This window comes from Urocampus carinirostris, chromosome 11, assembly GCF_059441175.1.
Source record: "Urocampus carinirostris isolate Australia breed hairy pipefish chromosome 11, RoL_Ucar_1.0, whole genome shotgun sequence".
In the NCBI taxonomy this organism is placed as follows: domain Eukaryota; kingdom Metazoa; phylum Chordata; class Actinopteri; order Syngnathiformes; family Syngnathidae; genus Urocampus; species Urocampus carinirostris.
In genome coordinates, this window is record NC_142359.1 from 3,252,390 (window position 1) to 3,266,877 (window position 14,488).

General features: G+C 41.7%; 1 protein-coding gene and 1 pseudogene across 1 annotated transcript; one reads left to right on the plus strand and one right to left on the minus strand.

Moving 5' to 3' along the window:
• Positions 1-2,552: 2,552 nt before the first annotated feature.
• LOC148356207 (T cell receptor alpha chain MC.7.G5-like) lies at positions 2,553-12,571 on the minus strand. Its single transcript, XM_088348482.1, has 6 exons — positions 12,307-12,571; positions 11,862-12,227; positions 9,273-9,476; positions 6,387-6,428; positions 6,141-6,324; positions 2,553-2,695 (listed from the first exon to the last, which is right to left on the minus strand). The coding sequence occupies exons 1-5, from the start codon at positions 12,371-12,373 to the stop codon at positions 6,182-6,184; spliced, it is 822 nt and encodes a 273-aa protein (XP_088204608.1). The 5' UTR covers positions 12,374-12,571; the 3' UTR covers positions 2,553-2,695; positions 6,141-6,181.
• Positions 10,585-10,726, plus strand: LOC148356208 (U2 spliceosomal RNA; annotated as a pseudogene).
• Positions 12,572-14,488: the final 1,917 nt, after the last annotated feature.

Consider the following 14,488-nt stretch of genomic DNA (forward strand, 5'->3'; position numbering starts at 1 on the left):
GTCTCAAAGGGCTGTACAGACTATTGCGACACCATCCCCTGATCTGAAACCTGCATGAGGGCAAGGAAAATTTCAAAAACCTCAACATGAGGAAAATGAAGAAACCTTAAGAAGGGACCGCATATGAGGCAATCCCCCTTCCAGAATGACCAGGCTGCAATGGATGTTGCATTAACAAACAATAAAATTAAAATTAAATATAAAATAAATAAAATATAATATAGAACAGGGGTGTCAAACTCATTTTAACTCGGGGGCCACACGATAGAACAAACATTCAGTCGGGGGCCGGACGAGTAGATTAGAGAGAAAGAATAAAAAGAGAGAAAGAAATAAGAGAAAGAGGGGGGCAAAAGGAGAGAGGGCAGGACAAAGAAAGAAAAAGAGAGAGGGAGAGAGCATGAGAATCAAAAGAGATAAAAAGTCGTGAGAGAGGGGAAAAAGAAAGGGAGAGGAAGAAAGAAATCCAAAGAGAAATAGAAAGACAGAAGGAGAAAAAAGAGAAAAGAAAGCGCGAAGGGTAGGAAGAGAGAAAGAGAAAAGAGAGAAAAGGAAAAAAGGAAGTTAGAGCAAAAGAAGTTAAAAAGACACAGAGAGAGAAAGAGACAAAGACCAACAAAGAATAGAATAGAGAATAGAATAGAATATACCTTTATTGTCATTGTTACAAAATGGGTTAACATATTGTGACAACGAAATTGGGCATGACACTCCAGTTTTACACATTCACAGTGAGGTATGAGCCAAGAAGATAAAGGAACAGAGAAGAGAAAAAGAGAGACACAGGGAGAGAAAGAGACAGAGACAGAGAGTGGGAGATAAGGGATGGAAAAGAGAGAGACAGAAAGAGAGAGAGAGAAAAAAAAGAAATACAAGTACAGTGTCTTTGTTCGAGGCACTTGGCTTTGGCAACATCAAGTGGACATATTTCAACCTGCAGCTTGTTTTTCTCTTGCGCTTCTCTGAGTGTTGTCTCGCGGGCCGGATTCAATCCCCTAGCGGGCCTGATCTGGCCCGCGGGCCGCCTGTTTGACACTTGTGATATAGAACAAATGTAAACAATATTTAGTTAAGAAAAAAAACGCCATTTATATTACAATTTTAGAGAAAAGACCTTTTGCCTTTTGTGGTCTGAAACCGCATCACCTACTGTAGGTCCTAGCGCAAGGACCAATCACAGTTTGTGTTCTTTTAACCTCTGCCACGATTGGTCATTGCTCACGCATGTTTTAACTTGACAGCCAATGATTTATGGAATCAATATCGGAACTGATTATCCTCACTAGGATGAGAGTGCCAATCCCAGCTGATATCAAACACTGGGCAGCAGGGTGGGGTAGGGTTACTTTAACTGGATTACTTTCAATGACTTTTGGATTACTCCAATACCAAATATGCTAAAAAAAAGACAAAATAAACTAAATATGAATACAATTACTAAATTTTGTGCAGGCTTGGGGAGTAACGGAATACATGGAACGGCAAAAATGATGTTGGCAAGCTGTTTGGATTTATTTTCATTTTGTTTCTGTCGCATTTTATGTTCGTTTTGCCGGAGATCAAAGAGATCAAAGCCAGGAGAGAAAGCTTACCACGTGTTGTGAGTCATTATTTTATTCACATTTAGTTTCTTTTGTCTTTTATTAGCATATTTGGTATTGGAGTAATCCAAAAATAATTGAAAGTAATCCAGTTAAAGTAACCCTACCCAACCCTGGTCGCATTTTATGTTCGTTTTGCCAGAGATCAAATAGATCAAAGCTAGGAGAGAGAGCTTACCACGTGTTGTGAGTCATTGTTTTATTCCTATTTATTTTCTTTTGTCTTTTATGAGCATATTTGGTATTGGAGTAATCCAAAAATAATTGAAAGTAATCCAGTTAAAGTAACCCTACCCAACCCTGGTCGCATTTTATGTTCGTTTTGCCGGAGATCAAAGAGATCAAAGCCAGGAGAGAAAGCTTACCACGTGTTGTGAGTCATAAATTTTTTTTATATTTAGTTTCTTTTGTCTTTTATGAGCATATTTGGTATTGGAGTCATCCAAAAGTCATTGAAAGTAATCAAGTTCAAGTAACCCTACCCAACCCTGCTGGGCAGTATGCAACCTGGACGGATTGCCAGCCAATCGCAGGGTACACAGAGACCAATCACACATGCATTCATACCTAGGGACCATTTGGAACCACCAATTAACCCACCATCAGTGTTCATTTGACCTGTGAAAAGTGATGTGTCCCAGGACTCGCATGCTCAAAAATCTATGGGTCCCAACAGAGATCCATGAGTCCCCAAAATTGAGTGTTATCGAGGTTGAAATTGTAAATCGGCGACAAATATATAATATAAATCTATATATTCATTCAGTTTTAATCATCACAGTTTATGTCAGGAACCAGGAACGGAGACGGGAACCCAATTGCGTTAGTTTCTTAGTTTTATTTGAAAAGAGATGTAAGCGGGCACCCACGATCCAGTGATCGTTGATTGTGGGGAGCAGGTCGCTCGTGACGCGGAAGTGGCACTTCTCTTATGATGATTGATCGAACGGACGGCAGTCCCGTGACAGGTAGGCAGAATCGATACGTCAGGTCGATGGCCAGGGCAGGAGAGTAGCTCGTAAACGCGGGGCAGAAACAGGTCGGAACCGAAGGCAGGAATCAAAACAGGAGAGTAGTCTTTGGTACTTGCTAATCTGGCGAAACACACAGGAACACAGGAGTACGATCGGACGTCCTTGTCTGGACGCTGACCGCTTAAGAAGTGAACGTAAGCAAATCAGAGAGCGCGCTCCGGCGCGCCAAATGATTGCCACAGGTGTCTTCACTTCGGCAATCATCACAGTTTATTGGTAATGCAAATCAGTTATCGCTTCAAGATTTTTCACTTCACAACAATAATGTACATTATACAAAATAATATTGCTGAAATAATTATATGAATCTATATTTTCATTCAGTTTTAATCATCACAGTTTATTAGTAATACAAATCAGTTATCACTTCAGATTTTTCAGTTCATATATTCTTTGTGGTTTGCTGTCCTGCCACAGTTGTAATGCCTTCTCAAGGTCCAATTGTTTGGTAAGATGCACCTTCACCTACTTGCTAGGGGTATCTTTTGTTTATTTTCTTTCGTCGAATCGTTCGCTTCAACACACGTGTTTTCCTTGCCTCTGCGATCTTTCAAAGAATTCTTCCGCTGTTTTTTTGAGCCAGAATTATTGCCGTTGTTATCACTTTCTGCATTATGTTTCGACTTATTACTGACACTGAAGAAATGACCAATTTTGTGTTGATTTTCACCTGATACCGTTTTTTCGGAAGCATACTTAACCTTCGCTCGACGACAAGCACCACAACAATGACGTCATCTCGAAGCAACGAGATCTCATTTGCCGAGATCGGCGTGCGGACGAAAACTCGAACCGCGAGACCAAAACAACAATGGCGGATCTGCCTGACGAAAAGTTTGGAGTGCGGTAAATCTTTGTTAAAAAACTGTAATCGGGTAATAATGGCAATTTTGTGTCAAAAGAGTTGCGTCGATTTGACACGATGCGTCCCCAGCAAAAATGATGCGTCTAGGACACAGGGACGCCGGCAAACCAGAACACTGCACCATCCATGTTTTTTTTTAATGTAAGAGTGAGGGAAAAACAGGCATGCACAGAGGAGAACATGCAAACTTCGTAGCTGGAATCGAACCCACTTTGCTGCCCTTTTATAGAAAGATGCCTGGTTTAATTAACTTCCCGTGTTAAGGAAATGTTTCAGGCACATTCGTCTACTTGTCTTTGCATTGTGCAAAGCAAGTTTGTGGCCATTTTTCACACCCACACGCTTCCTGCTGCAAGAATGCACAAAACGAGCCGACAACTTCAACTATTTCCTTTGGGTTACTAACGTGAAGATGAAATACTTCCTTTCATATTCTTTGTCTGATGTGTCAGACATGAAAAATCTAGTTTTTATAGCATAATGACTGGAAAAATCTGAGAAATGTTTTAAGAGTTTAATATATTCTCAAATAAAGATTGAAATGAGTTTGTATGTTCTCCCCGTGCTTGCGTGGGTTTCCTCCGGGCACTCCGGTTTCCTCCCATATTCCAAAAACATGCATTTCAGGTGGATTGGCCGGTCCAAATTGTCCCTAGGTGTGAATGAGTGTCTGTCCCTGTGTGCCCTGCGATTGGCTGGCAACCAGTTCAGGGTGTCCCCTGCCCACTGCCCGATGATTGCTGGGATGGGCTCCAGCACCCCCGCGACCCTACTGAGGATAAGCGGTGCAGCTAATGAGATGATATGAGATGACTTTGAGGTCTAACATTCTCGCACAACATTGAAAAGCTGCGGTGCCTTCGGGAAATGTTTTCACTTATGAAACAATTTAGATGATGACTTTTAAAATATCCGTATTTTACATCGAATTAGAAAATCATATGGGACAGCACGGTGGGTGAGTGGTTAGCGCACAGTTCTACGGTCATGAAATCGAACCGTCCTGTGTGGAGTTTGCATGTTCTCCCCGTGCTTGCGTGGGTTTCCTTCAGGCACTCCAGTTTCCTCCCACATTCCAAAAACATGCTAATCATTGTGCTGCCCTAATTTTAATCCTTCTTTCCTTAATTTTTTGTTCTTCTCTTTTTTCCTAAACTCTTGCAGACCATTTGCCTTTTTTCTCCTTGCGTTCTCTAGTTTCCCTATTTTCTTATATCTGTTACTTCTTTGTCATTCCCACCCTAGCTTTTTACTTCTTTTTTTTCTTAAATTTTTTTCTTTTTCATCTCTAAGTATTTTATGCATAATGTTACATATTAATTGGAAATATGTGGATGGAAGCAACAGAAAACCATCTGAATAGTCATTTGGGTTTTTAAGTGAGCCGAGCCGAAAGAGCCGCCTCTCTAAAAAAGACAAGAAAAATAGAAAGTAAGATGGGTCACCTACATACGTTGTCTAATTAAAGTAAACTATAAAAAAAAACAAAAGTAAATTATATTCCTGGTGACGCTATGAGGATGATAATGGATTGGACTTTGAGAAGGCATTACAACTGTGGCGGGACAGCAAACCACGAAGAATATATGAACTGAAAAATCTGAAGTGATAACTGCTTTGTATTACCAATTAACTGTGATGATTAAAACTGAATGAATATATAGATTTATATTATATATTTGTTGCCCATTTACAATTTCAACCTCGATAACACGAAATTTTGGGGACCCATAGATATCTGTTGGGACCCATAGATTTTTGAGCATGCGAGTCCCGGGACCCATCACTTTTCACAGCTCAAATGAACACTGTGATATATATAGATATATATATATATAAAAGCGGCGCTGCCACGAGCGGCTGCCTTTTCCAGCAGCTGCCCTATTGTTTTATTGTCTGCTCCTATCTTCGGTGTTTTTCTTCCCGTTTTGACAACTACACTATGGATTACTTCTATCCTATGGACATGGGTTTTAGCGCACAAAAATGCATCTATTCAAGGAATTTCAACTCCTTGCCCTGAAGAATTCTCGTATGCCTATCGTGGAAGAAGAGCCGGAGCTAGCGAAGAAGAGCCGGAGCTAGCTAAGCGGCTAGCGGCGTTATAAGTCTTCGGTACCATCCGTAATCATGGTAAATGCGAACTCACGACCAAATAAGATCATCGAGTGCTGGTGGAAAACATCGAAGCGCACGGGGAGCGCAGTTGCTGTGTTTTGCGGAAACGTGGCTCACGTTTAGCATTCCGGACGCAAACGTGTAGCCACCCGCTATACAAAGACACGAAAGCCGGGGGGAATCGGAGAGGAGGCGGACTTGCTAACACGAGGTGGTGTATCCCTGGATTTTCACAAAGAAAAGATTTCCATCTGTCGCAGGGATGTCGAACTTTTGGACTAGCGTGACGTCATCCACTCTGCTACAAGCACCCTAGGGCATCATTTTAATCTTTTAATAAACAACGGGGTAGACTGCTGGAAGTGTGAATTTCCCTACGGGGATGAATAAAGTATCTATCTAGCTATCTATATTTTAAAAAAAGCAAACTCCTACAACTCCCCTAGCCCCACTTTTTGAGACTTTCAGTGACAAACATGAACCAAAACCTTTGAAAGAATGGATTTAATGATCGATACAAACCTGCATGGGAAAACAAAGTACAAATTGAAGCAATTCTTCCTTCAGGCATCAGCGACTATCCCCTCGCATTGATTCCGCAGCTTCGCCAAAAGGCCCAGTGTCATGACAACGTTGACAGCGAGCATCTTGGCGAAGATGAGACGAAGCGAGAGAACAGTGATGGAGAGGTGGTTCACCTGCTCGTCTGCAAATGACACATTTAACTCTTTCCGACAGACTGCGCTTCTTTTTAAGTTTTATACCGACCTGGTAGCAACGCGTCCGAGCATCGTCCTGGTCCATTGTCGCCTGTCGTTTCCAAAACGAAAGTGACATGAGAAGAGGACTCTATACAAGTACATACCTGTCAAGCTGTACGTTTTTGCCGTACAAAGTACGTTTATGATGCATTTTAAGACGTGTACGGCGGACAAGAAAATCTGTACGGAAAAACGTAAATTTTTCAATGATGGGTTCCATCCGGTATGCACCGACGATCACGAAACGGCAAACCAATCGAGTCAAACGAGTTGGCCGCGGTAGCCTCTATCTCGGTATCGTTTTTTTCGTTGCAAACGAAGCGAGCGGTTGGATGCTACTGTGCGCATGCGTCTGCCGCCTGGGGATTTCCCATCATGCATCATTCCGTGGTAGTTGTGTAGTGAAAGGAAGTCCGTCTCTTTTTAGCGAACCGGCTTTTTCGGCTCAACTCATTAAAGAGAGCCGGCTCTCCAACGGCTCACTTGCTTTGATGCATTATATTACGAATCATTATTGGTATATAGAGAAGTTAAGAAAAAAAGGAAGTATAAAAGGAGAAAATGAAAAAAAGACAGGTTTGTGGTTATCCCTTTAATCGGTATATTACCAACAATAATTTGATGCAGAAAATGAATTCATAATTTGGTGATTAAAACTGAATGAATATATAGATTTTTATTATATATTTGTCACCGATTTACAATTTCAACCTGAATAACACTAAATTTTGGGGAGCCATAAATCTATGTTGGGACCCATAGATTTTTGAGCATGCGAGTCCCCGGGACCCATCACTTTTCACAGGTCAAATGAACACTGGATGGGTAGCATCCGGTATGCACCGACTATCACGAAATGGCAAATCAATCAAGTCAAACGAGTTCGCCACGGTAGCCTCTATCTCGGTATCCTTTTTTTCACTGCAAACGAAGCGAGCGTTTGATGCTACTGTACGCATGCGTCTGCCGCTGTAGTGCCTAATTTCGACTCCCCTGCAAAATCCTCCCCCCCTCGCGTGAACGCGCATTCTGCTGCGCTTCCGACATTAGCAATCGTATTCTATATAATAAGCTTATTAAAACTATAAAGCTATTGTCGGAAGCGCAAGGGGAGGATTTTGCAGGGGAGTCGAAATTAGGCACTACACATTGATGATTGATATTGTAGTTTGGTTTACAAAATAGAAATGCCAACTTATTTTTTCCTCTAAAAATATCTCTATTTATACATTTAAATTTAAAGTGTTATTAATGGATATTTTAGTTACGATGATTACAATTGTTCTAGATTTTTTTTTTTATTAAGAATATGTACAGAATGATATAACGAAACACATGTACAGGGTTGGGTAGGGTTACTTGAACTGGATTACTTTCAATGACTTTTGGATGACTCCATTACCAAATATGCTAATAAAAGACAAAAGAAACTAAATATGAATAAACCGATGACTCACAACACGTGGTAAGCTTTCTCTCCTGGCTTTGATCTCCGGCAAAACGAACATCAAATGCGACAGAAATAAAATGAAAATAAATCCAAACAGCTTGCCAACATCATTTTTGCAATTCCATGTATTCCGTTACTCCCCAAGCCTTCACAAAATGGAGTCATTTTATTCCTATTTAGTTTCTTTTGTCTTTTATTAGCATATTTGGTATTGGAGTCATCCAAAAGTCATTGAAAGTAATCAAGTTAAAGTAACCCTACCCAACCCTGATTTTAGTTACGCTGATTACAATTGTTCTTGATTTTCATGTACAATATAACATGTTAAACTACATAAAGAAACACGTTTGGAAAAAAATATGGTGATTTGGTAAGATTTTTTTTGTATTTTGTAAGGGAAAATACGACAGTTTGTAAGGGCATGGAGCGCGACAGGTATACAAGTACAGTGGAACCTCGGTTTTCGAACGCCTCTCAGTTCGAACAAACCAAAAATTTCGAGAAATTCTCTCTTCGCTGTTCGGTCCAAAAATCGGAGTTCGAACGCCGGTAATGCGTGAGTGCGTACGTTCATGTTAGCGTAATCTTTCGTACGGAAGATTACGATAACGCGAACGTACGATTAGCCTGGGTTAGCTTTATGTTTACGTTAAACATTCAAAACATTCAGGGTGTTGGAACGGAGTGTCGTGTCCAGCATGGTCGCCGTGGCGACCGGCTGGCCCCGCCCCCCTGGGCACCAGCTGAAGCAGATCGCCTAATTTGAGCGTTTGCTTCTTAAGGGGGGTTTTGGGGATTGCGGGTTGCTGGTTCATTGCGTTTTCTGTTCTGCATTATTCTGTTCTGTCTGTCTGTCTGGAGGAAACCTGTGTTTGCACGTTTTGAGTAAAACCTGTTTTGTGAGTATTTTTAGTCTGAGTTCCTGTTTGCCTGTACAGCCTGTTTTTGTTTGTTTTGTCCCTGAGTGTTGGACGACTTTTATTTTGCTAAATAAAAGTATGGATCATTAACGCGAATGAGTTCATCCTTCCTGCCTCCTGCCTCCCATCTGGTCCGGTCTCCTGACACGGAGCCCAATATTCAGGGTGTTGGAACGGAGCCCCCTTTCCAATGAACCGCTCACCACTTGTTGTGGAGACCTGGGTGCTAAATGACTTGTAAATGACCTGATTTTTTTATTTTTACACGTTCATGTTAGCGTAATCTTTCGTACGGAAGATTACGATAACGCGAACGTACGATTAGCCTGGGTTAGCTTCATGTTTACGCTAAACATTCAAGGTAAACATTCAGGGGGTTGGAACGGATTAAAACGATTTACATTATTTTTAATGGGGAAAAATGATTTCGGTGATCAAACAAATCGGTTTTCGAACAAGGTTCTGGAACGGATTATGGTCGAGAACCGAGATTCCACTGTAGTTTCGGGCCAGTGATCCTCACCTTCCTCGCACATGTCCTGAGCATCTGTGAGCAACGCAACCTGGTTGTACAGCGAGTTGTCCGAAATTTGCACGGCACGGGAATCTGCAAACAAGTGTCCCTTTCCTGAGGTGTTCACAGCGAGGTGGCGGCTAAAGCCGGCGGCGAGGCACACGGTCACGTTGCCGGCCTCCAGTTTATAAAAGGATGGTACAAACTCCTCCCCTAGGACACAAAATTACATTTAGGTGAGTATTTCTTTATGCTTGCTATGAAATTTTACTGAACTTAAATATAACTGTGGTTTTGATTAAGATGTTGTGTCAAAGCCATCCATCCATCCATTATCTGCTCAGTAGGGCCGCGGGGGTGCTGGAGCCCATCTCAGCCATCTCCGGGCATTGGGCAGGGGACACCCTCAACTGGTTGCCAGCCAATCACAAGGCACACAGGGACAGACAATTCGCTCAATCATTCACACCTAGCGACAATTTGGACAATTCACCTGACATGCATGTTTTTGAAATGTGGGAGGAAACCGTGGTGCCCGGAGGAAACCCACGCAAGCACGGGGAGAACATGCCAACTCCACAAGGAGGTTTCGATCTCATGACCTCAGAACTGTGCCACATAATAAAGTCAAACTTGAGATGAAATGTGACAGAAGGGAATATACTTACGTCCATGATAAACTGAGCGCCACATAAGAAGGGGGTGAGATGGGAGGAGTTGAAGGAGGGGGGGGGGGGGGGCGAAGCGGTAACTCACCATGACTAAGCATTGTGTCAGGGCCTCCCCCTCCCCTTCACAATAAGAGTGTCCACACCGTGTCCTCAGTTGACATAAGCTCGTGCTCAATGGCGTCAAGTCAATAAATGCTTTTATTGAGAAGGTAAGGTATATTTTTTAGACCCGCGAAGCTCAGGAGGTAGAGCGCTCGTCTTGGGATCAAGGGATCCCAGTTCGAATCCCGGCTCGTCCGTGTTACATATCGAAGTGTCCTTGGGTAAGACACTGAACCCCTAATAACCCCAATAAGCAGGTTAGCGCCTTACATGGCTGCAAGGCCGCTATTGGGAAAAGTGAAGCACATTGTAAAGCGCTTTGAGAAGTCATTGACTTGAAAAGCGCTATAAAAAATGCAGATCATTTCATTTCAACCCACAAAAGTGGAACCGCGAACTAGCGAGGTTCCACTGTATACCAAAGGTAATGCGGATAAGCACCATCATCCCTGCATATTTATTTATGAAGCTTAAACAATATTTCACCTGATTTCAGGTGTGGTTCTGAATTTGTATACTTACAAAGATGTTAGACTATACTCTTAGGGATCATTTCTATAGTTTTTGACTTGTGTTACTCCTTTTGGAGTAGCTTTGATTTTTGCATTCCGGAGATGGAATAAGAGCTTGCTCTGTCCACTCCACGCACCGGCCCGGTATTGCAGTACCTCCGGGAACGGTGCATTCGCAATGATCGCAGCAAGGCTTTAGGGCTAGGACCTTAGCTTGGCCTTTTGGCTGAGAGTAGGTGTCCCGACTCCTAGGCTTTGTAGCGTATTATGAACTGACCGATAACGGATAATGAATAATGAATAACGAAGATAGATAAATAACCCTTAAAAACCCCAAACCCCACCTCTTTGATCCCATATAAAACAGAACTTACACATTTTTAACAACGCTTTTGGAGCTCTACAGAGATACGCTCGTCCGGATTTGATGTCTTTGATTAAAAGCCGAATTACAGAAAGCCTGTTTGCCAACATATTTGAATGAAATCAAGTGACATCATAGGCGCGAGCGGCAGCCTTTCCAGCAGCTCCGTGTTATTTCTCTCTTTTTGTGATTTATTGTTTTAAGTGTCTGCTTCTATCTTCGGTGTTTTTCGTCCCGTTTGACAACTACACTTTGGATGACTTTCTATCCTATGGTTATGGGTTTTAACGCACAAAATGGGTTTATTCGAGGAATCAACTCCTTGCCCTGAAGAATTCTTGTGCCGGCGTTATGAAGGGGCTCTATCATGATGCATAGCCGGAGCTAAGGCTAAGCGGCGTTATCAGCTTTCGGTACCGTCCGTAATCATGGAAAATGTGAACTCTACCAAATATGACCGACGAAGTGGCTGTGTCGGTGAAAAACATCAAAGCGTACAGGGAGTGCAGCTTGCTGTGTTTTAGGGGAAACATGGCTCACGTCTAGCATCCCGGACGCTAACGTGGAGCTACTTGGAGCTACCCGGCATAAGCCTGCGGGAAGCGGAGAGGAGGCGTACTCGCTATCTACGTGAATACGAGGTGGTGTAACCCTGGGCACAAAGATTTCCATCTGTCGCAGGGACCTCGAACTTTTGGCCTAGCGTGTGATGTCATCCACTACGCTGTTGCTAAACTACAACACAGCACCCCGAGGCCATCCTGTTAGTCTGTTAATAAACAACAAAAAGATACTGCTGGAAGCGTGAATTCCCCTACGGGGACGAATAAAGTATCTATGTATCTATGAACAACAAGCGGAACAACATTGGAGCAATACAAATCTTCGCAGACTATGATGCCAATAGAAGCGATGAAAATCCTAGCGACTTGATTGATAATGGACCTACTGTTTTCCACCGTCAACTTTGTTCCACTCCCAAAGAGAGTCTTGTAGCCCATAGCGGCAAACGGCTGCAGGGCACAGTAGAAAACTCCCGAGTCGCTGGCAATCACACGCTTAATACGCAGAGGAGCTTGCCGGCTCTTGCCGTCCATGCTGCAGTCAAACCTATCGTTGTATTTATCTGCCGTGTGACCGAGACCTATTTTAAATTTGCTCAGGATGAACTCGGGCGCAGATTCCCCTTCCTGTTTGTACCAGAAGATGTAATCGTTTGTGATCGAGCTGTCGTAGCTACAGTCCAGTATGACCGTTTCACCCTCGACTGCCTTGATATCCTGCACCGGTTGGTAAACCTTCTGGCAGGTGCTTCCTGTTAGAGAGCCGCAAAGGTGGTCAGGCTTCAGTTCAAAATGGCGGTTGTGATAAATGCTGGTCTTACATATCCTTACCAATGATCCAAACAGCTAGTAACCAACACTGAAGTGCAAGATTCATATCTGCTCTCACAGTCTGCATGAACACCTACTAGCTAAGGAGGATGGGCCTTCTTTTCCGGTCGCCCTGAAAGGTTCCACCTAGCAGGCTGGTCTTAACCTGAGTTTTAAATAGGCTTCCCCTAAGCTGCGCTCAAAATTACTTGTTAAGAAGCGACTTAAGTCAAAGTTACAGTGCATGAAGGTCAAAATACACGGGTTCCCCTGACGTTGTGTCCTAAATGCGGTATTTTGAAGTCGAGTCGAAGGAGAAGGAAGTTGAGTAAAGTTAGTAGAGTTTGTCAGGGAACCGGCTTCTTCGGCTCGGCTCACTCAAAGGAACCGGCTCTTTCGGGTCCTAAACGGCTCTTCGGGTTGTTTTTGCTTCTTTGATCCCAACATGACCAAATATGATGTAAAATTATGCACAAAATGACTTCAAGGAAAGGGGGAATAGAACAAAAAAGAAAAAAATACCAAAATGAAAAGGGAGTGAAAAGCTGAGAAAAAAGGAAGAGAAAAAAGAAGGAAAAAATGAGAAAAAAGCCAGAAAAAAAGAAAAGAAATGTAGGAAAAAAGTAAATAGAGAACACAAAGAAAAAAGTAACAGCTCGAAAAAAATAAACACAATGAGATTTTTGTAAAGGAATTTTTAAAAAAGTAGAAAAAAAACACGGAAAAAAGAAGAAAAAGTTTGTGTTGCATTCAAATAATTTCCAATGATGTCAAGTGAATCTTGTTGCCAACATTGTACTTCCACTAAAAAATGTGATTAAGTAGAGTTCTGTATCTTACAACTGACTCAATAAGCCCCCAAAAATGTTAATATTATGCGACAAAATATATCAGGAAAAAAAAGAAATGGATGTCTTGTGAAAGACGTTTGTAGGCCGTACAACCTTTGCAATAGTACATGAGTCAATTCATTCAAAAGAGAAAAATAATTTTGCATTGTCAGAATCAGAATGTCAAGTTTTGGACATGTTTGATAATGACGTAGTTGCCACACTTGGGATTGCTGTTGCTCACTGTTGTTTCAAGCGTTGCTCACCGACTTTGTGTGAACGCTCAGACCCGTAAGGAAAATTACAGGAGACATTGCCCCTGAATGTGATTTATTTCAATCAAGGCAAACAACAAAGCCCATTGGGGCATCAGTTAACAATGAAAACCGATTCAAGTTATTATGTTTATTGTCTTAGATCGATAGATACTTTATCCATCCCCGTAGGGAAATTCACACTTCCAGCAGTATCTTTGTGTTAAAAAAAATATATAGAATACAAAAATACTCAATATAACATGTTGATAAAGAGCATTTAAATAGTGTTACGGAAAATACACACTGTAATAAAAATTGGGTAATATGCAAATGTGGGGGTGGGGTTTCATGTGGGATTTTACTCCCCCGGGTGGAGTTAAAGAGCCTCATGGCATGAGGAAGAAAGCTCCTTCTATTTGAGTCACATGTTATGTAAATAAATACAAATTTGTATTTATCTACGAGTCTTTAAAGAAATGCAGATCGAAGGATTTTATACAATTGACTATAAGAGATTTTATACGATTAAATACAAGTTACATTTATTGAGTGCAATGAAGATTCTCACTGTAATTCGGCTTTTAATCAAAGACATCGATAGATACTTTATTCATCCCCGTAGGGAAATTCACACTTCCAGCAGTATCCTTGTGTTAAAAAATAAAATAATAAAAGATATAGAATACAAGACTACCCAATATAACATGTTGATAAAGAGCATTTAAATAGTATTACGGAAAATACACACTGTAATAAAAATAGGGTAATATGCAAATGTGGGGGTGGTCATGTTGGGGTTAATGTGGGCTTTTACTCCCACGGGTGGAGTTAAAGAGCCTCGTGGCATTAGGAAGAAAGCTCCTTCTAGGTGAGTCTCATGTTATGTAAATAAATACAAATTTGTATTTATCTATGATTTTTTTTTTTGAAATGCAGATTGAAGGATTTTCTATGATTGAATACAAGTTACATTTATCGAGTGCAATGAAAATTTTCACTGAGTGGGCTTCAGGTCACGCTGTTCCGAATGCGGAATGTTTGGCTGGGGAATTTTGATAACAGGACTCTGACGGGGGGACGGCAGGCAATGTTTTGAGGACAAGGCCCAGATGACGT